This window comes from Bombus fervidus, chromosome 18 (genome assembly GCF_041682495.2).
Source record: "Bombus fervidus isolate BK054 chromosome 18, iyBomFerv1, whole genome shotgun sequence".
Taxonomy (NCBI): Eukaryota; Metazoa; Arthropoda; class Insecta; order Hymenoptera; family Apidae; genus Bombus; species Bombus fervidus.
Genome location: NC_091534.1, coordinates 4,307,959 through 4,334,626, shown reverse-complemented (window position 1 = coordinate 4,334,626; position 26,668 = coordinate 4,307,959). Strand labels below are relative to the sequence as shown.

Sequence of the window (26,668 nt, the reverse complement as noted above, 5' to 3'; positions counted from 1 at the left end):
AGATTGCAACCAATGGAGAAAAATATTATATAAAAGGGTCGTCAGATTTACCAGGCTTACAGCAACAACAGCAAAATAATAACAACCAAAATGATATGGAAACAGAAGAAATGGAAGAGCAGTGGAGACAGGAGGAGTGCAGACACGACAACAAAATAAGTTACCAGGACGAAAACTGGAAGCTAGCAAAGACTAGCAAAAAACGTAAAATAATTCCAGGCACAAATGCTGCAGGAAACCCAGATACAGAAAAGCAGCGATGGCTGCAGGAATTACCTTTCAGAAACTTCTTCAGCTCATTAACGGAAGAAATAGACAATGACCCGACAAGCAAAACCACAACTAAAACACCTTACATATCAAAACCACCACCAATATTTGTTGAGGCCCAAATAATAGACCCGCTTATTGATCTACTAAACAATATAGTCGGAAAGGATAACTACACAATAAAACAAACAAGATTAGAACAAGTAAAAATTCAAACAAACACCGCAGAAGTTTATAGGAAAGTGATAAAAGAACTAAAGGAAAAAATGCTATATACCACACGTACCAACTCAAAACGGGAAGGAGCTATAAAATAGTTATAAGAGGTTTACATCCAAAAACTAACACAAAAAAATTAAGTGAAGAATTAGGAAAAATTGGCCATGAAACAAGAGCAATAAACAATATGACAAGATACGATACGAAGCAACCATTGCCATTATTCTTAATAGAACTTGAACCCAGAACCAATAACAAGGAAATTTATGAAATCAAAAAATACTAAATACAATTGTAACAGTGGAACCACCACGCTACAAAAAAGATATACCACAATGCATGCGGTGTCAACAATACGGACACACAAAAAATTATTGCAACAGAAGCCCGGCATGTGTTAAATGTGCAAAAAATCACCTAACAATACACTGCCCATACACAGGAAAAATAGAAGAAGTTAAATGCTATAATTGTAACGGAAACCACCCAGCCAGCTACAAAGGATGTGAAATAAGGAAACAAATACAACGTAAACTGTTTCCTCCACTTCGCAACAGATCACACAATGACCATCAACCACAACAAAGTATAACGGATAACGAAACAACATTGAAAGCACAACAGGAACTAGACGCTATAAGCAGAAACATAGATCCCCAAGGTAAACGAAGCTATGCACAAGTAACTAAAAACATTAGCAAACCAACGCTTGCAAACAATCAGAATGAAAACAGTAACATCGAAGACGTTACAGACATCAAAGAAATACTCAAACAATCCATTAAAGGTATGGAAATGTTAAGAAAAATGGTAAGTGATCTAAACACAATACTAAGACAACAAGCACAACAAACAACAATCATGTTACAACTACTCACTAACTTGCTAAGTAAAAAATAGAGATGGACATTTTGAAAATAGCAGTCTGGAACTCCAATGGCTTGCAACAGCAAGCCCACGAAACTGAAATATTTTTGTATAAAAATAATATTGATATACTACTTGTCTCAGAAACACATTTCACTCTAAAAAACTACATGAAAATACCGTACTACACCATATACGATACCAAACATCCCTCAGGTAAAGCACATGGAGGAACTGCAGTAATAATAAAAAATGACATCAAGCATCACTTACATAGTCAAACAAATCAAGAACACCTACAAGCAACCACTGTCACAATATAAACCAATGACAATTACTTCCAGATGTCAGCAGTATATGTACCTCCGAGACACAAAATGACACTTAAAAAATGGGAAGAGTACTTCCAATCCTTAGGCGACAAATATATAGCGGCAGGAGACTTTAATGCAAAGCACACATTCTGGGGTTCGAGAATTAGCACGCCGAGAGGTAGAACATTGGAAAAATACATTAGAAGCAGCAACCTCAACGTACTATCTACAGGAAAACCAACGTACTGGCCGACAGACCCCAATAAAATACCTGACCTGTTGGATTTTGCAGTAACAAAAGGGCTAAATGTAAGCAAATTAAAAATAGCAACCAGCTTCGAGCTTAACTCCGACCATACACCAATTATAATAGAATATACAAGCAAACCACTACTTTATAACAAGTCAGAGTCGCTTTGCAATAAAACCACCAATTGCCAAACTTTCAAAGAGCTGATCGAAGACAAAATCAACTGCAATATCCCGTTGAAAACACCTGAACACATTGAGCAGGCAGTAGCAACTTTGACAGAAATAATACAGGAAGCAGCGTGGGCAACCACCACCTATGAAACAAATAGCAGGCAATCAAAAATTATTCCGCAGGACATCCTAGACAAAATCAGGGAAAAAAGAAAAGCGAAAGCAAAATGGCAAAAACAGAGAACACGAGAAAACAAGAAAAACCTAAATAAACTTGCAAAGGAACTAAAAAATAAAATAAGGGAACATCATAATAACGAATTCTCAAAATTCATCGAATCACTATCCGCGCATGAGAATACCGACTACTCCCTATGGAAAGTCACTAACAAAATTAAGAAAACAGTAAAAACAATCCCAGCAATCAGAAAAATGGACAACACATGGGCCAGAACCAACGAAGAACAGGCAGAAGAATTCTCAAAGCACCTACAAAATATATTTTCGCCGTATGAAATTAATAACAGCATCCCTGGATGGCAAACAAATGAAGAAGTGGAAAATGCCAGCAACACAACTGATAAACGCTGCACCATATTCAGCACAACAGCGCAAGAAGTTACAAACTTAATTGAGGCAACAAAGACAAGTGAAGCACCAGGATTTGACTTGATCAATGGGAAAATCTTAAAAAACCTTCCCCCAAAGGCAATAAGACTAACAACGATAATATTTAACGCAATTCTAAGAATACAGTACTTTCCTACACTATGGAAAATAGCACAGATAGTGATGTTACCCAAACCAAACAAAAACCCACATCTAACTGCATCCTACAGGCCGATATCATTACTACCTGCGTTTTCCAAATTATTAGAGAAAATAATATATAACCGCTTAAAACCAACAATAGAAGAAGAAAAACTAATACCGAACCATCAATTTGGATTCAGGAATAAACACTCCACAATAGAACAAATGCATAGACTCGTCAATGAAATCTTACAGTCGCTTGAAACAAAACAATACTGCACAGCACTCTTTATGGATATCGAAAAAGCATTCGACAAAGTTAACCATGAAAAACTTCTTCAAACAATCAAAAAGCAATTTCCAGAACAAATCTACAAACTACTCAAATCTTACTTAAACAACAGAACCTTTGTAGTAAAAATAAATGATGCATACTCTGAAATTAAGGATATCAAGGTAGGAGTACCGCAAGGACGTGTCTTAGGACCAATATTATACACACTATACACTGCAGATATACCAACAACTGTCAACAGTAAAACACTGATGTTTGCGGACGATACGGCCATACTAGTGAGGCATGCAAATCTAGAAACGGCCGCCGCACTACTACAAGAACACACTACAAAAATAGAAAAATGGCTGCAAAACAAACAAATAAAAGTGAACACCAGCAAGTGCAACCACATAACATTTACACTTAGAAAAGGAAAAACACCAGATATTCAACTGAACGGCGCCCACATAGCACAAACAAAGCAAGTCAATTATCTAGGAATACATTTAGACACACACCTCACATGGAAGCACCATATAAAATCAATAATAAACAGAATAAGTGCAAAAAGGAAGCAGATGTACTGGTTAATCAATAGAAAATCTAAATTAAGCACAATGAATAAACTAAATATATACAAAACAATAATGAAACCAATCTGGACATACGGAGTCCCATTATGGGGGACGGCAGCAATGAGTCACATAAGCAAAATAGAAATAGAGCAAGCAAAAATTTTAAGGACAATAGTTAACGCTCCATGGTACGTCAGAAATGAAGACCTACGAAAAGATCTAAAAATTCCAACAGTCAAAGAGGAAATCGCTAGATACGCAAAAAAGTACAAAGAAAGACTTGCAGCACACCCAAACCAGCTGGCTGCTGAAACAAATAAAACCAAAATAGAAAGAAGACTGAAGAGGAAGCATCCCGTAGACCACGAAATAGAGATGCAATAGGAAACCTAGAAGATGGAACCCCGCTGGGGGTAACCATCCACATGCTATATTTTATTTATTTTTTTATTTATTTTTTATTTTTTATTTTTTTATTTTTTTTATTCTTTTATTCTCTAAGCTATAATATTTTACCAAATGTCCTTCTGGACAAATTGTAAAAATTTAACTAACAATCAATACAAAAAAAAAAAATTTGAAACTTTATTATTAGCCGGTCTATGTCCCAGGTAAATGCAACAGCAATGTAGCAATGCTTCGTACAATTAAAATATGACATTGTTTACTCCATCCTTAACGAGAGATTTGTCGCAATGATAGAAATGTAGCGGCACATGAGTCCGAGGACGATGCGAATCGAGAGCAACTCATGTTATTTTGCCTCGGGACATTGACCTTGACGTACAATATCGCCGCTACATGCAACCGTCAATCGAAGTCGAATTTAAACTTTTCGGTACTCCTTCGATCAGTATAAATAAACGAACACGATCTTTCGGACAGTTAGTATCGAGCGATCATAAGCATTACCTAGCGTACGAGTATCCAGCATTCTTATAGCGAGTATATCGAACGACTTTGAGTGAACGATAATTGACTCTGTATTCCATATTTAAAAATACTTTTAAGTACATTTGACAGTAAAAGTATCGACTCGTCTCGTTATTGCATAAACCAACACGTCAAGTACATCGTAGAAAATAGTTAGCTTTTAATTGTCTAATAGAGTTCTGGGAATACCAAGTCTTGTTCGTTCTTTTTGTTATATTTCAAAAATACCTTACACAACCAGTCTTGAATGCATTTGTAATCATGAGAAATAAAATGTTAAATAGAATGCATTGGTGGTACTATTATTACAAACTTAGTTAGTTTTCAGATTTCTACACGAAATACTAGTAGACTTCTACGTCATAAATGTAAATTGCAATGTAATTAATAAAATACAAAATATAATACATGTATAAATATAAAGGTAATGTGATATTATCTAAGTGACATATGTATGTGCGAGTTAATTATATAAATATCTGTATTACCATTTTTCATTGCTAACATCTATGAATTATAATTACCTATTGATATGTATTTAATTATCATCTATTAAGTGAGCTAATACGCTTCAAAATATATATGTGTTTGTTATTTTAATCATAAAAGTGTAAGGAGCATATTGGTAAAAGTTTCATTTGTCATAAACCAAAAGTAAGAAAGTTTGATTTTTGAGTTAAAGATCTCAGGTTATCGCGGGATTTTAATTAATATTTGCCGAACGTTACGACTCTCAGTCCTTGTTTCTCTGTGTTTCCTCTATCTCGGAAACTAAAGTCGAGCGATGTATTTATAAGAATATGTTTTTCATGATAAGTTATACAATATATTTAAATTTTATCGAAATCGAACGCTTAGCCTCGTTTACGCATAACTATCTTTAATGTATGTATTGTGTAACAAAATCGTTGATTTTATATAGAGTACCTGAAGCAATATTACTAAACATCTACGTTATAAATGTTATATTACATCTAACGTCATCTACATGATATATGTATGTGCATGCTAATGACGAACAAGGCTTGGACGTGCTTGGGTAAATTGCATATGAGATACTCTAAAAAATGTCTGTTATGATTAAATCAGAAGCGAATGTCGTCAATGTATTGGGTTTGGGTTTAGACTTTTTATTTCAATCCGGTCAGAGCCAGACGATCTGCAGCGCTAGCGTGAAGTAATAACAAACTAATCATAAAAATGATAGGTGAATGAATAATTGTAATGTAATTGCAATTAAATATAATTGTAATAATGATATACAGATATAATTGTTAAATAATAATTGTAATAAAATAAAGATTAACTTCTGATAGTATTAGAATTCATCGGTGTGAATAAAAGTCATACCACACTTGTGTAACTAATTGGACCTATGTTTTTTGCAGAATTGCACAAGTTTATGCGGTTCAAAAATAATTTTGAACACGCTCGTAGTTTTGCTTTAGAGAATTTTATATCTGTGTTATATCAAAATGAGATCTTTCCTTGCTCTGTATATTGATCTTTTTCCACATCTGTTGTCATATCATTGCGCCCGAAGTACACAAGCAGTTATATCAGAAGATGTTCACGTAATTTGTTTCCTTAAAATATCAACATTAAATTTAATGTATTATGCCATATTTTAATTTTATTATTGACGTATAACATAAACTAGGCAAGTTGTAATTATTTAATAGATTATGCTTATATTATATCTCAGTAGTTGATCTATTTCCACTTATGATGTGAATTATATCATACATTATACATGAATAATATATACATTTGCAAAACGCTTGCAAAATAATTATATCTGTTCCTCAATTCACGCGGAGTATCCGTTCCACGTGGATTCGTTTTACACAAATGAGAATCACGTAAATAAATTCTGCCTGTCTAAAAGAAAAAATATGCACGCACATAATGTCTAGCACAACGTAATGTACTTTCATCCTAATCTCATACGGCACTGACGTTACCGGTCGCACAAATAAGATCACGTTAAAAAACTTCCACATAAATTGTTACAATTTACCGCGTGAAAAAGGGACTCGCGTAAAAGGAGTGCCCCGTAGAGTGAGAGACCGCTGTATCTTCACAGAAAAAGAAATATCTTCTCTAGTAGCGTGGAATTATGTTTTCCATCATTTGTAATCTTCAGCAGCGGATACAGTTTTTTTCTAGTGTATTGGTTCAATTATTCTCACATTTTAAAACAAAACTCCATTTACAATTTCTTCTTTAGATACACAGTCAGAAAATCATTCTCACTTTTGTTTGACCTGTATAGGAAACTTCAACATCATTTTACAAGAGAATGATCCAGTTGTAATTGATAGTTCTTGTTGCAAAATTTGTCCCTGTGATAAGTAGAATATGATGTAAGCAGAAAAATATGACCTTTTGATCTGGAATTTCAAGGTTAAGGTCAAATTTTCTGCAACATTTTTATATTTATCTCCACCACACAGAGGCTGTAGAATAATACTATGGTGGTCTCAGCACTTAACTTTTCTTTATCCTGCACTTCTTAACATCCACTAGTAAATCCTTCAGATTACATAAGGCTAGAGTTGTGCAAGAACTTTTTTTTTGTCATCAAAATGATAAATCAAGATACTAACATGGTTTAACTTTTCAATACACAAAAAGCATAAATACATTCATGACATGTGTCTACTTATATATTTTGAATAATACGTTCCTTCATGCAAGATTCCAAGAAAGTCAGCTTGTACAGAAGCGTACAGTTTTTCAATTCGAGTATTATTTTTTTATTAAAATCGATTCTTCCATCATGACAAATCAAACTCATTATTATTACATTCTAGAGACACTGATACACACGATATGGAAAAATAACGCACAATCATACAGAGTAATATATACAACAGTTTGGCAAATGAGAACTATTGACAAGCAACTGATTAAACTCTAACGCCATTTCCTGCGTAAAAATAACCACCTTAATTCATGGCATATCTTCATCGGTACTCCGTTAAGTTTCGCGTCTGACTTTCTATCGATTATTTCGAAACGAGTAAATTAATGTATAAACTATTTGGAATAATTTTCGTATTCTACTATTTTCAACAAAACAATCAACCTTGAACGTTTCAATTGGAAGAATTTGAAACTTTATATTTCATAATGAATTATTAATCGTAACGGATATTGTTTCGAAAAGCACCAGTGGCCGATTAACATGAAATTTGCGGGAAGGCGGCGAGCAAATAGGAAAATTCCAGCTTCGGGTGCTTATTAGTTCTCGAGATATTAATAAAGAACCTATAGTAATATTCTATTTCTAAGAAAAATCATCGATTATAGATTAAACCCGTTTACTCAATGAAATTTGTAACTGCATGTCGGAAACCACTGCATGGAATTTCCGAGTAGAGTGGATTAATGTTCCTTCTAATCCTTTGCCTCGATAAATAATTAGGAAACAAAAGTACATGTAAGAAACGTTTGTACAAAGTTCACACACCACAAAAAAATCGCACACGTGTTGCGAGTGTGCAGTCTGATGCGAACTCTCAACTAGGTGGCGATCAGTCAGCTTGCAACTGATCGGTTGATATCGCGAACCTTGAACGCTGTGAACGCTCAAGGTGGCGGTAGATTAAAGATGCAGAGTAATGTTACAGAATATGACTGTGTGGTGAAGACTGTTTGAAGACTTGTTTAAGACTCCCTGTAGAAACCTCGCTTGGTCCTCACATTCTAGCTCTTTGTCTTAGGGTTTTCCTACTCACCATGGTTTTTGTGAGGTGGAAAACTATTGCTTCCAACCTTCTCTGCTGTTGCTGAATGATACCAGCTGTTTACTTTAGAGCGAACCCATCAAACACTTAGGGTGTTAATTAGCTTCTTGATAAGGTCCGCATCTTCATATTTACAATATCGGAGGTAGGAACTTCGGATTTTCCCAAAAAGGCAATTGTGGTGTCCGTATCGTAAACTGAGGGTCACCCAAAATCCCGAACACAGACTGCTCACAGAAAATTGATATTTGATATTGGAGGTGTTCTATTTAAAAGCACGGTTGGGTATGTGGATAAAGAAAACGAATGGGCTACTCATCAGATGTGTTTAAAATTGCTTTGAACTTCCTTGCAATGATAGTGTCATTTCGTCAACAAAATCAAAAACTTAAAAAAGCTATTCAACGGGACAAATATCATTTTTATTCGGCATATATTACACATTAGTGCATAAAACGATACCTTGAATAATCCTACGAGTATAAATTTGAATAACATTTCTGTTGCTTTTTTCGTGTTTCTTCATTTCTTATTTCATGTATATATATTTGAATATTATAATGTACAGTGAACAGTAATTTGTATGGGAATCGTTCGTTCTGTATGTAAAACAACGTACAGCCACATTCAGTAGCAGCTCAAGTATACTTAATGCACGTGTAATTTTCCTCTGGACATTGCTATTTTCATTTTTTCACATTTTTCTGAATACGTCTCATATTCGTGGTACGTATGCGATTTTCCAACGTGTGTAAACTTTGTAAAAACACTGTCTAGATGTGCTTTTGTTTATTACTTACTTATCGAGACAAAGGATTAGAGGATACACTAATCCTCTTTATTCGAAAATATCATAAAGCGGTTTACGATATGCTGTTATGGATCTTAATGAGTAGTCATAATCGATACATCCGAATGTCATAGTTTGTAGTACAAGATGAACTGTTTCCCATGTATCGTTCGATTTGATGATCACCGTGTACCCCGCTGCTTGAGCTGACCTACTTTTGTTCGTGTAAGGAGATTTACTCGTGCACAGTGATATTTCGGCTGACGTTTAATTGCCAATAATTCAAACATAAAACCGAAAACGCAATTCTTTCCTTCTTGATTTTCGTCCTATTTTAGCTTCGAGAATCAGCCCTTAAGATGTTTTACATTGAACACCCTGTATACACTATAAACAAAAGATGGACGGGCAACAAATACCAGCGGTATGCTGTCGCGGATACACAATTGTATATAATTATATACATTATACGTTGGTAGAATTCATTTTACTGTTATCGATAATTTTTTCCGAATATCTCAGAAACTATAGCCTTCCAACAGTTACATGTACAGAAAAATGTTGTTTAGAGTCATATTCCGGTAATGTGTTCAAAAGCCATCGAAATGAGAGAGGACAACTACAAGTTGTTCTGCAGTTCCACGTTATTCGTTTCAAGAAATGGTGGACGAATTTCTCGAAATGCTACTTCACGGATTTGAAAATGATTTTTTTAAATCATTTCGTCACGACGTATATATAATAAGAAAAATAATTTAAGAGAACGGTGCGATGACAGTGAACATAACATCTTGAATAAAATAACATGTTGTTGACGTTAGTGCTAGCGTGTATCTGTAATTAGGCTTGTGATTATTAAATAGCAATGAGACTATGCTTCATTTTCTGATCGCGCCGTAAGGTGGCCGATCATGCACAAGTAGGAACTAACTTCCAGCGAATGCATTCGAATATTAATATGATTCGTGAGTATTTTGACGCTTTTTCCTATTATTTTTTTTCTTTTTTTTTTTTTCTGTTTCCGTGCTCTACTCGCACATTCAATGCTGCTCTCGCACAGATTTGCCATTGATAAAATTTATTAAAAAATTGCGACACAGTGCAATACATCCCGTAACATTTAATACATATGTAAATTGTACAGGATGTGCAGAGAGTAAGTGTAAAGAGAATCTATCGTATCGTAATTTTACTCTTTCGGATCGATGAAGATTTGTAAAAAATAATTTGTTCAAAAACGATCTTGACCATGAAATTCGAGGTTTAACTTTTTTATTGCTATCTACTCTACTCGTCACGAGGAACAAATGTTAATGTTCATATTGACATTTACTTTTACTAAGAAAAATATCCCACTATCGATGAAGCAGCGGAAAATTGTAGGTATATCAGAATACAGGGATAACGGAAAACTTTTACATGTAGAGAAAAGGTTAACCAAAGGATACGATTTACAGTGACTAAATGAACTTGGAGAGCAAGAACTTAATATTGCAACGTTTAAATCCGTATCAAAGGTCAAATCGGCTGTGCATTCCTAAAGAAGAACAGATTAATTGTCGCCTTCGCCCATGCATATTTGTCAATATGTTTATATATAATACGTTGTTCAATCAATCAGTGAATACAAGACAAAACTTACAATTTTATCATTGGATGCTACTTAGGTTGCAACTACGGTTTTGGACTATACGATCTATACCGTAACACCTCAGTCAACAAATGCCAGCATTTGGACTCGCGAAAAACCACATGTAATAATTCGAAAGATTTATTCAAGAATGGAATTCTGTGCCAGCATCAATCACATGTGCATTACATTTGCGATTTTTACGTTTACGACTTCGTAGCAATTTTAAAGCAGTACAAAGTTAAAGCACAGGCGTAAACTCTATCTATTTCATACGCGATTGCTTATGATTCATGTCATAATCGACCTGTTCGTCAATTTTTGAATGAAACGCTTGTATTCTTGCGAACAGAATGCTGACTAGCTCCACATGAAGAACCCCGTTCTCCATATTCGAATCCACTGAACTTTGCTCACAAGAAAATAAAAACTGCATGTCATTCATAAAATATAAAAAAATCATAATGCTTGTTAGTTTCATTAAATTCTCGAACGATAGCGTTCGTTAAGGTGCATTAATGTCGGTCGTCGTGATAAAAGAAAATATAATGACAGAATATAAATAGGATATTTACTTTAACTAATGAGGAAACCATATATATATATATATATATATATGCATAATACATAGTAGCATTCGAGACAAATATTATGAAATATGTTTTGGAGTTTGATATTTATTGATTCACTCAGATTTAGTTTTTACGTTCTGTATTTCACCACCGTGTACAGCCATATAAACACACCGGATACACGTGGCCAACACCCAAGACAAAGGAGCGTCGTTAGAAGTTGTATCAACTTAGCATGTAGGAACTAGTGATCATACCAACCTAATATTTCCTCAACAACAAAAAATGCAAATTTTTTTTGTCATATTTATTGTTGCCGTAATTTTTCAAATAGACATTACCGAGTGACTTCTTTAAACAATTTTGAAAATTTTTTATTAACTGTAGTACTTTTCCTATACGTTAACATCTTTATTAACAAATTGTTGTCTATTTTTAATTGTTTCGTGGTAGCCTTTTAGGGCTTGAACTATAGAGGATGATTACACCTCATAAACTTGATTAACCGCAACTAAAAAAGGATACGTGTTTAATATTTCGCGCTGTTCTTCAAGTCTCACGGTTTCTTAAAATCAGAGTCTGCCCATTCGCGACCTTTTCTTGTTAGTAAAGTTTCGTTTTCGTTCTATTATGTTCTGCAAATATCGTGACATTGAATTTATCAAATTAATGAATACACTACTAAAAATATTTTTCCATTTTTTTAAGGAAACCTTCTTTAAATGATTATACTATATTATATTACGATATAGACAGTGTATTCTATGTAATGGTAACTGTACAAATATATATTACGCATATATATTTAGCATTAACCAGATAATTATTAATATTTTCAACATAGGAATAGATATCGAATCCTTTTCTTTTTTTTTTTTTGGAAAATTATTTTGTAGACTTGTAAGAATATGTAATGTATATATAATGTATATATTTTTCATTTCCTTCGAATTTCTTACTAAACGAAGTTGTAGCATAATCTTAATTTTTGTTAAAGCATTGCATGAATACGTTTCACACTGACTGTGTGTTATTTAATCCTAGCAGAATAAGTCGTTCGTAATATAAAAAGGAATTTGCAATTCAAATACATCCGTCTTCATCTTAGCTAATAAAGTGTTATATACAATAAAAATGTCATTAAAATTCAAATATTTAAATCTATGTTTTGCTTGGTTCTGGAGATAAAAATGTTAATCGAATCATTCATGCATGACGTTATACAGTTTCAGTAGTAAGGTGGTGTTATTAAAAGCGCGAGTATCTAAAGGAGTATTACATCTTGATCACTACAGTACTGTGAGAAACGTGTTGGGATCTGCTATCGTGAAGACGCATTACCGTTCGATCTTTGGTAAAGAAAACGCAGTGGAAATAGCAACAGGTAACAAGAGATTCCTTGTTTCTCTGTATTCAATTGTGTCTTCTATTAACTATTATTTATCATTACCAGTATCATATATAACAAAAATATTATCAGGTCATTTGCTACAATAGTTTAAATGAAGATTTTGAATTTTAAAATATTTATTTAGCATTTTACATTTTACACAGTAAAAATGGTTCATTACTGTAGTTATTCCATAATTTACAACCTGTCAGTAGAGGTAACCGGAACATTCGCCTTCGTGTGATATTTGCGCGAAGCTCGGGCTATATTTTGGCAACAGTTGAGTTTAAGAACGCTTTTCATAAGTTATTGTTAGGTTTGTCTTCGACCTTTCAGGTTTGGTAAAAGTGAAAATACGCTACGCGGTGACTACATTAAACGTGCGAGATATTTTGTTCATATTATATTTTAAGTGGTAAAGATCGCTTGTTTGTAGTAAAATAAATTGAAACAAACGCAAATGAACTGAAATATACATATGTAATATTGATTCTATATAAAAGAAACTATGAAATGGCATTGGAGATATTGTGTTACGACCACTCCCGGAGAGACACGATCGCGAGGAAGCGCGTCAACGGGAGTCGTAAATTCCAGTTTCGATTAGACGATAGACGCCAGGAAAAGATCTATCCCCTTATTTCTGCTAGGATAATAGGGGGTGGTTCAGTGGGTATAACGCTGAGTTTAACAGGTTGTAATATTATATATTTTCAACAACTTTATATCGCAGCTAGTTACGCTGGTGCGTAAATATAAGTGAAGTAGATGAATGATTAACGGGTGAAAACCCTGTAAAGACATGTTGATTATTGTAAGGTTGGAGAATATGTAAAATTCGATGACGATTCTATGGCGGAGGAAAGCTAGTGATGGGTGTGTCTAGCGCACGGGACCATCGGATTTGTCGATGACAATTTTGGCCAGGAAAGTGAGGGCAATAGACATTGCTTCTGATTGGATAATAAGAAGTTTGGTAGACTAGGAGGGGTCTTTGCCGCCGCCGAGAGAATGTTGCTAGCGGAAGATACCGTACGTGAGAAAAACCAACTTTCCCGTTGTTACGACCGTTCGCGGAGAGACTCGATAGTGAGGAAAACGCGTCAGCGAGAGGCGTAAATTCTCGCTACGATTCGGATAATCGACTTCGCGAAATAGTCGTTCCCTTGTTTCAATTAAGATAATAGAGATAGTTCAAATGAGTTTACCTGTCACTGAATTGACAAGGAAAATATAAACTTGTATATTTAACAATATTTAATATTATAATGAACACGTCACGAATTATTTAGCGATGAATACAATTAGTTTATTACAGGAATTCGACCTTAGGATATCTCTCGATGTATTCGTTAGACTAAGTGACTTGGATTTTATTCGTCTGTACTTCACGATGCATTCCGTTTGAATCATCAAATGATACTGTTCGCCCCTTCGATTTTTCTTTGTCTTCTCCGGGTGACGATCCCCACCACGCGCGGGTCAAGCCGCCGATCGCACCTACGATCATGTAACGTCAACCGCATCAGAGACCAGGCAACATGCCGAGGGCAAGATGACAACCAGATGTCTACACATCCTTGCTGCGTAGCCTCAATATTCTAAAGGATCCACCATAAATTATGGCATTTTCATAGTAATGGTCCATCAGACCAGAAACAAGAATCTTTTATTTCATGCGTTCCCTATATTTTTGCCTACTACGGGAAGATACCGGAAAGTTAGTTTTCTCGCGTTCGGTATCTTCCGTTAGCAACCTTCCTCACACACCAACCTAGAAAATCAGCTAATTGACAGCGAAATCTATTTCCCTCACTCTTCTAATGAAAACTTGTCCTTAACAAATCAGTTCTTTTCATGTTCTTAGACCCACACATCACTAGCTTTCCTCCGCCACGATATCGTCACTAAACTCACTGATTTTCCAACTTTCGTACAGTCAACATCTTTTCACCGTGTTTCTACCCTTAGAACAGTTGTCTATTTAATTTATATAAAGTTTAATTTATACGTGCCAATTCAGTGTATACTCAATTGTGATTGTGAAGTGCAAAATAAAGTGCAACAAAGAAGAAAGTTAATAGTTGTGTTTCGGCTCAACCTTCTTGTCTTTTTTTTATAATCTGAGTTGTAACGTGTGATTTTACGTGACAATCGCGTATGCCACCTTCTCTGTGTAGATGAAATAACGGACCGAATGCGAATCGACGTATCTAGAACTCGCTGCTTGATGACAACTATGGGCTTGTCGCTATATTGTATATATTCCTCCGGTCCTATAAGACATCTGTCTGCGACACTGTAGTACCACGAACGACGGTTAGGGACACGACCTATGGTAAGCCTCGTGGCGTAACACCCGTATCTTCCCGTAGTAGACAATAAATTTACGGAACACTTGAAATTAAAGATACTTGTTTAGTCTGAAGGACCTTAACTATGAAAATGGCAAGATGTATAGTGGGTCCTTGGTACTACTGAGGGTATGCGGTAAGGATCTGTAGACATCTAGCTGCCATCTTGCCCGAGGCGTGGGGTTTGGTTCTGTAGAGAGTCACCGGACGTAATATTATGTGTTACGCAATTATATTATTAAGTTCAAGTAAAATATCCTACATTGTGATAAAATATATTTCCCTTATTTTATTTATCACTTTCTTTAAAAATATAGTTTTTAGTTATTTAGATGCTACCAATTCTGTCGTGCATTTTGTCATTTTAGTCGGAAACATCCAACAAACACGTGGTAAAAGTTCTTTTCATTCCAAGTTAAAAATAAGAAAGTTTGATTTTTCAACTGAAGAAGGTCTCAGCTTATTACGTGGCTTCCTATTTTATGTGTTGTCGAACGCTTCGACTCTCAGCCTCTCTTTCTCTTTCACTCGCATTATTTTTACTACATTTGCCACGGTTAACACTTTATTGTCACTGGCTTTAGGAATAGAATCGTTCTACTTCTATTTTACTCCGTAATTGCGGGATTTACGTCACGAATGTGTTGCGATTATTGCAAATTTCATGCATACGATTTATTTACTTAATAAATGATTAGAGAAAGGAATTGTAGACGCTGTCTGTATTTGGGCTGATGGATCGTGATAGTGAGAGGAAGAAACGCTTGAGTATGTTTAACAATAGAAATTTATTAATATATATTCAAGGTGTACACTTAGCGTAGAACTCACGATTGTTATATTAGCGGTTCGCGATTCGCAAGTACAAGTTCAACTTCTGGTCGATGCATTTTGATGCGCGATATAAGTGCGGATGATGATTGCTTAAGATGCCGTGGAATTCTGGATCAATTATTACGAACTACCAACTATTGCTTCGGATAGATGTGTAACGACTGACTTTCCGTCACGATGATGTCGTGAAGGAAAACTGTGATGAGGTGTGTCTAAGGATTCGAGATCATCGTATTCGTTAAGAAAAGCCTTGGTTCGTAAAGTTAGAGAAATAGACGTTGCTGTTAATTGGTTAATTTCTACGCTGTTGGTTAGAGAAGGATGCCTGCCGCCGTGAGAGAAAGTTGCTAGCGGGAAGCATCGTTCGTGAGAAAATCAGATTTCCCGTATCTACCCGTAGTAGGTGTTACGTCGCGTGAGATGGTCCGTGCGACGTCCCTCGTGGTCTGGTCGCTAAGGCCAGCGCACCGTTCCACAGACTTTCAATAAACCTAAGGAACCACCCTAAGCAGTCTTTAAACTGAATCTCCAATCCTGCAAGTATTTTCGGTTTATGGTCCTTAAAACAGTCCTTAGGTTTATTGCACGCTCTTACAAATTACGGAGAAAGCGGATATTTGTCTAACGAAAAAGCAGGTTTTTCCCATAAACAAGGACACCCACGAGCCACATTGGCAGGAGACTTCTTCCTCATATTTTCATTTATTAATTTTGGCTATAACCAATGGGCATCGCGGATCGTTACCCTCACTCTCCTAACGAAAAGTGTAAACAACGAATCCGCGTTCTTACTTCAAAAGGCACACCCACACTGAGCTTTCCTGCGTAATAAGACGAGAGCGGACTTCACTGTTTCTACGACATTAGTTCAGTCAACTCTCTGCTTCTACAACTTTAGTTTAGTCAATACTCCGGAACCAAGTCGACAACTATCAAGTCATCGATGGATCAATCAGCTGCTTCTCGTACATTCGAGTAACATCAACATATCTACACAGACTCGATCTCGTCTATAGTTCAGTCCGCTTCTCAACACTGATTCTCTAACTTGAAAACAGTCATCGTCACGCTATCCCTTCACCCATCAAACAATCGTCTATAACACGTATACCTTACGAAACGACGTAACATCGTATTGTATTGAGTTGTTGAAAATATAATTATTATAACGTGTCAATTGTAGTGTTATACCACATCAACTACTCTTAATATCCCACTAGCAATAAGGGGATCGACCTGTTCGTGGTGTCGATTGTTATAATCGTAACGGGAATTTACGACTCCCGTTGACGAGCCTCCTCGCGATCGCGTCTCCCCGCGTCTGGAAGAAATAACAGTAGGTGATGGATTTAGGGACTGTTACGATAAAGACTGTTTCTCAGTTTTGAAGGACCTTAGTTAACTAAACCCTAAGATTTATAGGGGGTCCTCAGACTAGCTGAACATGTACTGTGGAGATGCATCGACAACTGGTAATCATCTTGCCCGAAGAATAGGGTCTGTGTGTGGTGAACCACAGGGCAGAAACCATTGGAATGTTTACTGTCGAGTGCCGCTACAACTATTTCTTTTTAAGGAGAGCTATACAATTACTCTATACCTTTATTAGGTAAAAAAGTTCATCCCCTGACCGCGGCTACGTTTAGCGACTAGTTGTCACTTCGAGCCCAAGCTCATTATTACAAATCTCCGACAATTATCATCGGGTTAAATTATGAAAAGTAAAGTATTGGAGATTTTCCCAAGAATTCCAACGGGACTTTCCAACTTACTATTTGATAATTCAGTGGCAAATATAGGGACTGCAAGTGTGAAGATCATGAAACATGGATACAATCGATAAAAAAAGCAATGAAAGTGCGAATGAAGGGTTGAATAAGACGAATACTCTCGAAGAATTCTACGCCGGTAGTGGGATTCTTGTGACTGGTGTAACCGGTTTCCTTGGAAAAGGTCTCTTGGAAAAACTGATTCGCAAGTTTCCTCGCATCGCTGCCATTTTTATACTAATTCGACCAAAAACGGACGAAACGATAGAACAACGATTTAAGAAGCTCATAGATGATCCCGTTCGTAAATATATTCTTGTTTCTTTCAATTTTTAATCCTGTCAGGAGCGAAATTGATTAACTCCCACTTCTCGAATTTTCGTTTTCAGATTTATGATGGCATTAAAGCAAAGAACTCCTCACTCTTCAGCAGAGTTTATCCCGTAAAAGGTGACGTGAGTCTGCCGGATTTAGGTGTTTCGCGAGAAGATAGAAATCTGTTGTTAGAGAAAGTAAATATAGTGTTACACGTGGCGGCCACTGTGAGATTCAACGAGCCGTTACACGTGGCTGTTAATGTGAATACGAAAGGTACTGTGCGTGTCATCGAACTTTGGAATGGACTAAGGCATGCAATTAGCTTCGTCCACGTAAGCACAGCTTACAGTAATGCGAATCTACAAGAGATCGAGGAAAAAGTTTATACGTAAGGATAAGTTATATGTGGACGCTGTTTCGTGGTTTAGAAATATTACATTTATAATTATATCGTGAAAAATATGTTCACTTATTATTGACTTTGCAGCACGAGCTTGAAACCTTCAGAGGTGATCGATATGTGTGACAAATTCGACAAAACGTCGATCAATAAAATAGAAAAAGAGATTTTAAAAACTTATCCAAACACATACACATTCAGTAAGAATTTAGCAGAGCAGATTGTAGCAAACAAGTGCAAAGATCTGCCAGTTGCGATAGTGCGGCCGAGCATAGTTGGTGCCTCTTTGGAAGAACCATGTCCTGGTTGGCTAGAGAATATTTCTGCAATAACAGGTTTTTCAGAAATCCGTTTCAATGATAATTGTTCAATTAACATTTCAGAATAATGGAATTAATCTGTTGGTTTATGGGACGCTAAGGATTTCCACTAGATCATCATTATTATAGTTCAAGTTTGTTTTTGTTCACAACTATGAAAATTCTTTCGAATCTATTCAGTGCTACGTTTCTGCTATTCGAAAATCACACATAATTTCTAAACCAATTTAATGTTACCAGGTGTCATTCTGCTAGTTAGTAGAGGATGTGCAACAGTAATGCGGGGTAGGAGAGATGCAAGATTAGATATCGTGCCCCTCGATTTCGTAGTCGACACGATAATATCTACTGCATGGCATGTTACGCTACATCCTGAGCATGAAGTTAAAGTTTACAACTGCACGAGTAACGCTAATCCTTTGAGGTAAAATTTATTACGAATGTTTTTCAACTCGCGTAATTCGATTGTTACGGTATTCCAAGAAATTCAGTTTATTTAAGTAATGTGATCAATTCGCAATTAAAATAAATAAATAAAAGTTCGCTTTTCCTCTCAATACTTCAATTAAGAAAGGTAGTGATATAACATAATATTTTATCTAAATTCCATAATATTTCCCGAGATACTCGGATGAAAGTAAACTGTGCTTTAAGTATAATTGCAATAATTGTAATAATGTAAATGTTCCAATTGACAAGGTTGGGTCGGTTGCTACAGCTCGTGTTGAAGTATAGCAGAGAAATGCCAATGAACGATACGCTATGGTACCCGGGTTGTCCAATGATAGCTAATAAATATATTTTCAACCTTCTGAGTGTAATTCCGTATGTTTTACCTGCGTTCGTCATAGATACATTTTTAAGACTGCGAGACAGTAAACCAACGTGAGTATTCTATCGATCCTCGAACAACGAGGACAATCTTTGTGGAACAATCTTTGTGTTCATCTACAATAATAATTAAAAATGATATTTCAGAATGATGAAACTTCTAAAAAATGGCAACAAGCTGTTCACATCGGTATCATATTTCCTGACGAACGAATGGACTTTCCAAAGGGATAACTGTTCGGACTTGGCGAGGAAGGTGAAAATGTTACACGACAGCGATATGGTCAAACTAGATTTGGAGGATATGGATTGGGAGAAGTATGTCGCAATTTACCTGATGGGAATTAGGAATTTTATTCTAAAACAAGAGTTTCAATCAACAGCCCGAGAACGATTATCACGGTGCGTATAAAAGTATCTTTGTATAAAAAAATAGGAACTAATATAAATACATATATTTTCGATTATTTCAGATTGTACTGGATACATCAGATCACTAAAACGTCCGGTATAATGATCTTACTACTGATAATATATTGTATCATGTACTGACAATTTGAACGTTATTTTGTCTGTTTAAACCAGATGAATATAAACACAATTTTATGAAGAAGGGATTCGTTATCCTTTTCATTTTATCTTTTTATTCGTCTTCTTTCAAAATAAATCCATTTATGACATTGTTTATTTTTTCTATAAAATTTTTAAAAGAATGTAGGTATTTATACGCACATGATTTTAGAGATGTAAGCAATTCATCTTCTCACTGAATATGAACATTTTTTCATTATAGGGGCAACATTAAAATGACAAAATTCTCTATCATCCTCCACCAACTAAAAGTTACGACATAGTTATTCGTTAACAATAATAATTTATCGCTGAAAAGTGTACACAATAAACAATGATGATACAAAATAAATATATTGTCAAATAAGATAGTTCTAAAATAAAACTTTTCTATGAAATCTTCATTTGCTCTAAATGCTCACTTTGATTCTCAAGTTGTTTGCTCAATAACCTTGTAGTTCTTTGACTAGTCGGCTTTAAAATATATGATACTATCGACGAAATAGAGACCAGACGTGACATTCATAGCTGGATAAAATATTATTTCACATAATAAGTAGTAGGTAGGTTTTTGTTTAAGCTAAATTTAAATAGGATATAGGTTTTCATTTCATGTGGATATATGTGAATATCGCAATATACAGTGATCAATAATTTGTACGGAAATTGTGTGTGATTCATACGAAACAGCATTTTTCCATGTTTATTAACAGCTCATAAATTTATAAAGCGTACGTGGTTTTTCTGTGGATATTGCTATTTTTGTTACGATTTATCTGACAACAGTCCGGCCATCGCAGTGCATGTGTAATTTTCCTACGTTGTGTAAGCTTGCAAAAAAATTGTTTACATATACATTTGTTTATTAATTATTTATGAAAGCGAAGGTTCGGTGGAAATGCTAATCCTCTCTGTTCTAATACACCCTGGAGTAGTTTACGATATGACGTTACGGATTTCAATGAGTATGCAGATTTAATGTTTAATCATTAATTTTTCTTAGAAAAGGTCTCGCAAAATGATTTCCGTCTGCGAATCCCATAATCTTCTTCTCTACAGCTTGTAAGCTACTAACCATGCATCGCTCATTTGGAATCGTTCTGCACTATATTGTTCAAGCTGACATATTTTCGTTCGTGTAAGGAAATCAAATCAAGCACAGTGATATTTCGACCGATTTTCTTCAACGAAGAAATAAGTCTCAAAAGAACCATGGGTCGCAAATAACTCCTTCTGTGAGACAAAAATGTTTGTTTCAATAAATCTTAAATTGGCTTTGTTCACAATGTTTTTCCAGCAACAAAGTGAAAAACTTGGTGACCCAGCACTTAATATTGCGATATTTAAGTCCATATCGAAAATTTAATCGACCACGTGTTCCTAAAGAATAACGGATTAATTATTGCCTTTACTCATGCACACTCGCTAAAGTGTTCACATAAAATATTTTAAATCGATCATCGGCAAATACCAGACAAAACTTATAATTTTAAAAAACTTTTCGTGTTCAAACACTCCAAATAGCTATGGCCAAATATATCGGCTAAAATTTTGTCATCGAATGCTACTTAAGTTGCAACTACGCTTTTGTACCATATAATCAATGCAGTAACATCCACAATCAATAAATATCAGGATTAGGGTTCGCGAAAGAATGCATGCGATAATTTTATGTGCCTGCATCGATGACAAGTGCATTATATTTGTGATTTTTACGTCCATGATGTTACGCCCATAGCAAATTGTGTTAAAGTTAATGCACAGCCGTAAACTCAACCTATTGCATGCGTGATTGCTTACGATTGCTCATAGTTGACCAGTTCGCCAAGTTTTTAGTTAAACATTCGTATTATTACGGACAGAATGCAGAACCGCGCCACATGGTCCACCTCGTTCTTCATGTTCCACAATATTGGACTTCGCACGTAATAAATTTAAAATTGCGATATATAAAAATTTGTATATATAATGGTAATCAGATTTGTAAAAATATGAATGTACAAAAATCGTACTCCTTATCAGCTCTAATAAGCATTGTCGAACGATAGCATTGACGGCCACTACTAATATCAAATCATCAAGTGCTTACACCGTTGATCGTTGGCAACGTTAATTTCGGTCGTATGCGTAATAAATACAAAATAAAATATCGGAATATAAATAAGATATTTACATCAATTGGAACCAACATATATATATCGTAGCATCGATAATAAAACTGCAATTTTTTTTTTCTGTCATATGTATTGCTGCCATAATTTTTGAAATGAACATGACTAACGTAATTTTTCAAACAATTTTGAATACTTGTGGTTAACAATAGCGGTTTCTTTCAATACGCTGGAAATCATAAAATTTGTATTAACAAATTTTTATCTGTGTTTAACTGTTTCCGAAAGAACCTCTTAAGGCTTGAACTTTAGAGAGTGATTTTACCTTTTAAACTTGAGTTGCCACATCTAAAAAGGATACGAGTCTAACATTTTGCGTTGTTTTATAAACCTGCAAAGTTTTATCTAAATCAAGGGTCTAACCCATCGCGACCGTTTTCTGTTAGTAGTAAGTTTCCTTTTGATTTTATAGACTTGAAACTGTCGTAGCATTTAATTTATCGGTGGGGCAGCCAGCTACGCTCGTTAAGGCCCGGGTGGGAAGACGACACGTCGTCGCGAGTATCCTCGCTCCGGGACATTTATTTGCAAAGGATGGAAAACCAAAATCTCTCTCTTGAAAGTAAAATACAACAGGCACAAGCAGGAGTCCCTTGTGTGTGGTATACTTTCTGTGAGTGCTTGGTATAGAGACGGTGTTTAATAAAAAGCACAAATCCAGGGCCCAGGGCCGACGAAACTCGTGTACTGGTCTTACCGTCCCGCCCGTGGAGGTTTTAGTCGGTAAGAATCCGGCACTACCTTCTGCCGTCCAGTGGTTTGCGGCGTCCCACACAGAGACGTGTCAGGTGTCTATGAAGATTTCCTCCACGTAAAAAAAGAAAAAAAATTTTTTTTTTTAACGGTCACGCCGGAGCTAAGGGTCCTCGACGCCGTCCTTCCAAACTGGGACATTTTGTTGGACAGAAGCGCATTTCCCCTGACCTACAGAGTGACGCAGGTGCTCACGGGACACGGGTGCTTCGGGGAGTACCTGCACCGAATCGGGAGAGAGGCGACCGCACGTTGCCACCACTATGACGCTGGTGTGGACTGGGCGCAGCACACGCTGGAACATTGCCCGACGTGGACGGCGCCGCAACACTCTCTCGCCGGGGAAATAGGATACGACTTCTCGCCGCCGGCGATTTTTGAAGCATTGCTGACGAGCGAGAAGAGCAGGAAGGCCGTAGCCTCCTTCTGCGAGCTAGTTATGCTGCGGATGGCGACAGAGGAGCGGTTGATGGAGCGGGATTCCTATCCCGAGAGGATCGGCCGTCGAGGGCGCGTCGGTGCCTGTGGACGCGCCTACACGGGGCGCGCGAGGGCCACCGCGACCGCCGATGGTGGTTGAAATTAGGTGGTGGACTCTCTAGCACCCGCGGGCCGCCAAGCAGTCCGGATGGGGATCCGGACAGCCCCCGGGAGAGGACGCGACGTGACATGGCAGCACACCGCGCCATTTGCGCACAGAACGTTGTGCGCTGGGGGGGGGGGTGTCGCCTCAGCGTTTCCCGGGCACCCCTCGCAAGAGGGACGGTCACCGTGGAGGTTTTAGTTTAGATTTAGGAGGTTTAGGAGGATTTCCTCCACCAAAAAAAAAAAGCCTTGAATTTGTCTAATTGATGAGTACTCTGCTGGAAATATCTTTTCAGTCTCCTACAAAAGCCTTCTTTAAATGATTTCTCGATGAAATATGGTGACTCGATATTTTTCGTTTCAGGAGGCTCATATATTTTCTATCATGTATATATTCTAAAGCTATTTTTAACTGATTCCAAACATGATGCAACATTAACGCTCGTGTATTAGCATTGCATTGCATAGCATTGTGTATCGTTTATTATCGTGTTTCGAATAGTTACCTTGTATCAGGAAGAAATTGTCTTTCAAATCCATATTTTTACGCATCGATGCAGATTACTTTTAAAAATATTTATACGTTTTATCCTATGAACCGCTAACTACACGAATATATATTATACATATATTTCTATCACTAGCTAGATTTTAATTAATATTTTCAGAACAGGAATATGTATCGAATTTTTTTATAAATTACTTTTAAGACTTGTAATAATATATAAATATTATTCATTTGCAAAAAGTTCTTACTAAACGATATTCTGCCGTAATTTTAATTTTTGTTGAAGTTATATACTGTATGAATACCTTTTGCACTGACTGCGTGCATGCGCGCGCGCGCGCGCGCGTGTGTGTGTGTGTGTGAGTTTAACACCACCAGAATAGATCGTTCATATGAGATGCAATTAGCAATTCAAGCATTTTCACCTTCATCTTAACCAATGAAAAATTGTATGTAACGAAAATATCAATAAAGTGTGTGGTGGATATTAAACATGTAGCTTTAGATGACGACACGAGTGAATACTTGTGACAGTCAGATATATTTAAAATCGTTCTAAGTACAAAATACAAAGTTAATCGTCGCTCGATCAATACTACTCGATATGAGCATACTAAATAATGTTTACGGAATACTGACTACTGAATCCCTAGAGAGCATGTCAGTTTATTTATACTGGTCGGGGAAGTACCGGAAAGTTTTAATTCGACACCGGTTGACGGTTGCACGAAGCGGCGATATTGTTTTGTCCGGAGGTTGTTTATTTTTACATCTCGTACATCGAAACGGTGTCAATAGTATGAGGTAAAACAGCATTGGTCACTCTCGATTCGAATCGTCCTATGACTCGCGTGCCGCAGCAAATGTATGCGTAGAAGCAATCAAAGATAAAAAGTCAATTGCTGCCAATCTTTTACGCTTTAAGATGATTCAAAGCTATTTCTTCGTTGGTTTTGGAAATAAAAATGTTAATCGAATCATTAATGCGTGACATTATCGAGTTTCAGTAAGAGGGTGGTGTTATTAAAAGTATGAGTATCTAGAGGTGTTTCACATCGAATATCATTACAGCCCTGTAACAGACGCGTCGGTATCTACTATCGTGAAGTCGCAGTGTTGTTCGATCTTTGTTAAGGAACACAGAGTGGGAATAGCAACAAGTAACATGCGATCGTAGATTCCTTGCCATTGTATATTTAATTATGTCTTCTCTTAATTGTCAATTATCATTATCAATACAATATATATCAAAAATATCATCGGATCATAATTACTACAATAATTTAAATGAAGTTACTGAATTCTCGAACATTTATTTTGTTATCGTCTTCTTTACAAATTTCTCGTTGATTATATCTGCACCACAACTTGTTACATTTTTAACTACGTAACAAATATCATTTGCGATGGCAGGCTTATTTTAGTAGATGATAATCCTTCTTCGATAGGCGGCACCTTTGCAACTGTATGAAATTTGTTTGTTATATTTTCGTCACCATCATCACTTGTCGACATCAAGAATATTGGCCTTCCTTCAAGATTAATGCCTTTCACAGAATTCACAGGGATGAGAAATACACAAATATATATTACAGGAAAACAGACACAAAAGAAAATAGATAACGATCGATGAAGAGAAATACAAGGCAGCTAATTGTTCTACAATACACTTGGTAGATATCGGCAATAAACACATGCGCGCGATTCAGGGTTCGGATGCAGGGTCCATTTAAAGATAACCTACGCTAATTAATATGCCGGGCGTATACGATTAAAAATATAGTAAGCTGGATTTTCGTCACGCATACTAAAGATAGTACCTGTTCCACCGTTTCGCGGAGTGACGCGTTCGCGGTAGAACGCACCAACAAAAGTCGTAAATTCTCGTTACGATACGGTAATCGACGCCACGAATCAGTCGATTCCCTATTTAGGTTGAGATTATAGGGCTCGTTGAATGATTATAGCACTGAGTTACGAGGATATACTGATATACACATTATTTCCAACAACTTTGTAGATTTGAGAATTTGCGCGTCGTGCGTGTAGAACTTTTCTCAGCGAAGTGTTAATAGCAAGTGAAATGTTTTCAGATCTCAGAGTTACCAGCAACTACCATTCGTAAACTGCGCTGCCGGGGAGGAAGGATATTGATGGGTGTGTCTAGAGCACGAGACAAGCGGATTCGTTGATGGCATTTTCCGTTAAGAAAGTGAGGGCAACGGATATCGCTGCTAATTGGATGAGGAAAGAACTGGTGGGTAGGGATGGGCGCTAGTCTCTCCCTACCAAAGGCGCTCACGAGTGGCATTATACATGAGAAGAATTCGCTGTTCCGCGTTTTCCCAGAATGAATAACAACTGTAAGGAACGTTTCGACTTGAAAAATACTTAAGGAATTTAAGGGCTAAAATTTACGGTTCTTAGGATTATTGCAAGTGATCATCTTGACCGATGGATGGCGTGGGTTACAAGATGTAACAGTATTTA

General features: G+C 36.3%; 3 protein-coding genes across 7 annotated transcripts in view; 2 read left to right on the top strand and 1 right to left on the bottom strand.

Annotated features, from left to right (window-relative positions):
• LOC139996456 (fatty acyl-CoA reductase 1-like) overlaps positions 1-19,219 on the top strand; it is an 81,661-nt gene extending 62,442 nt beyond the window's left edge. The window contains exons 1-5 of one of the 4 annotated variants that reach the window (XM_072020826.1): positions 12,703-12,759; positions 17,741-18,022; positions 18,112-18,428; positions 18,528-18,775; positions 19,001-19,219. In XM_072020826.1, the coding sequence (XP_071876927.1) occupies positions 17,780-18,022; positions 18,112-18,428; positions 18,528-18,775; positions 19,001-19,188 (996 nt within the window). In that variant the 5' untranslated portion in view covers positions 12,703-12,759; positions 17,741-17,779 and the 3' untranslated portion in view covers positions 19,189-19,219. Of the gene's footprint in view, positions 1-12,702; positions 12,760-17,740; positions 18,023-18,111; positions 18,429-18,527; positions 18,776-19,000 lie in introns of those variants that run through there. The other 3 variants (XM_072020827.1, XM_072020825.1, XM_072020824.1) reach the window with 3 other exon arrangements.
• The window catches only part of LOC139996446 (putative fatty acyl-CoA reductase CG5065), a 236,615-nt gene that overhangs the window by 169,053 nt on the left and 40,894 nt on the right, over positions 1-26,668 (bottom strand). The gene's annotated exons all lie outside the window — the stretch shown is intronic.
• Positions 19,324-20,416, top strand: LOC139996478 (putative fatty acyl-CoA reductase CG5065). Of its 2 annotated transcripts, XM_072020856.1 has the most exons (4): positions 19,325-19,645; positions 19,739-19,993; positions 20,065-20,099; positions 20,385-20,416. In XM_072020856.1, exons 1-4 carry the CDS (start codon positions 19,443-19,445, stop codon positions 20,399-20,401), a joined length of 510 nt encoding a protein of 169 aa, XP_071876957.1. In that variant the 5' UTR covers positions 19,325-19,442; the 3' UTR covers positions 20,402-20,416. The 2 variants fall into 2 exon arrangements, with proteins under 2 accessions (XP_071876956.1, XP_071876957.1); XM_072020855.1 differs by lacking the exon at positions 20,385-20,416 and having other exon boundaries at positions 19,324-19,645; positions 20,065-20,149.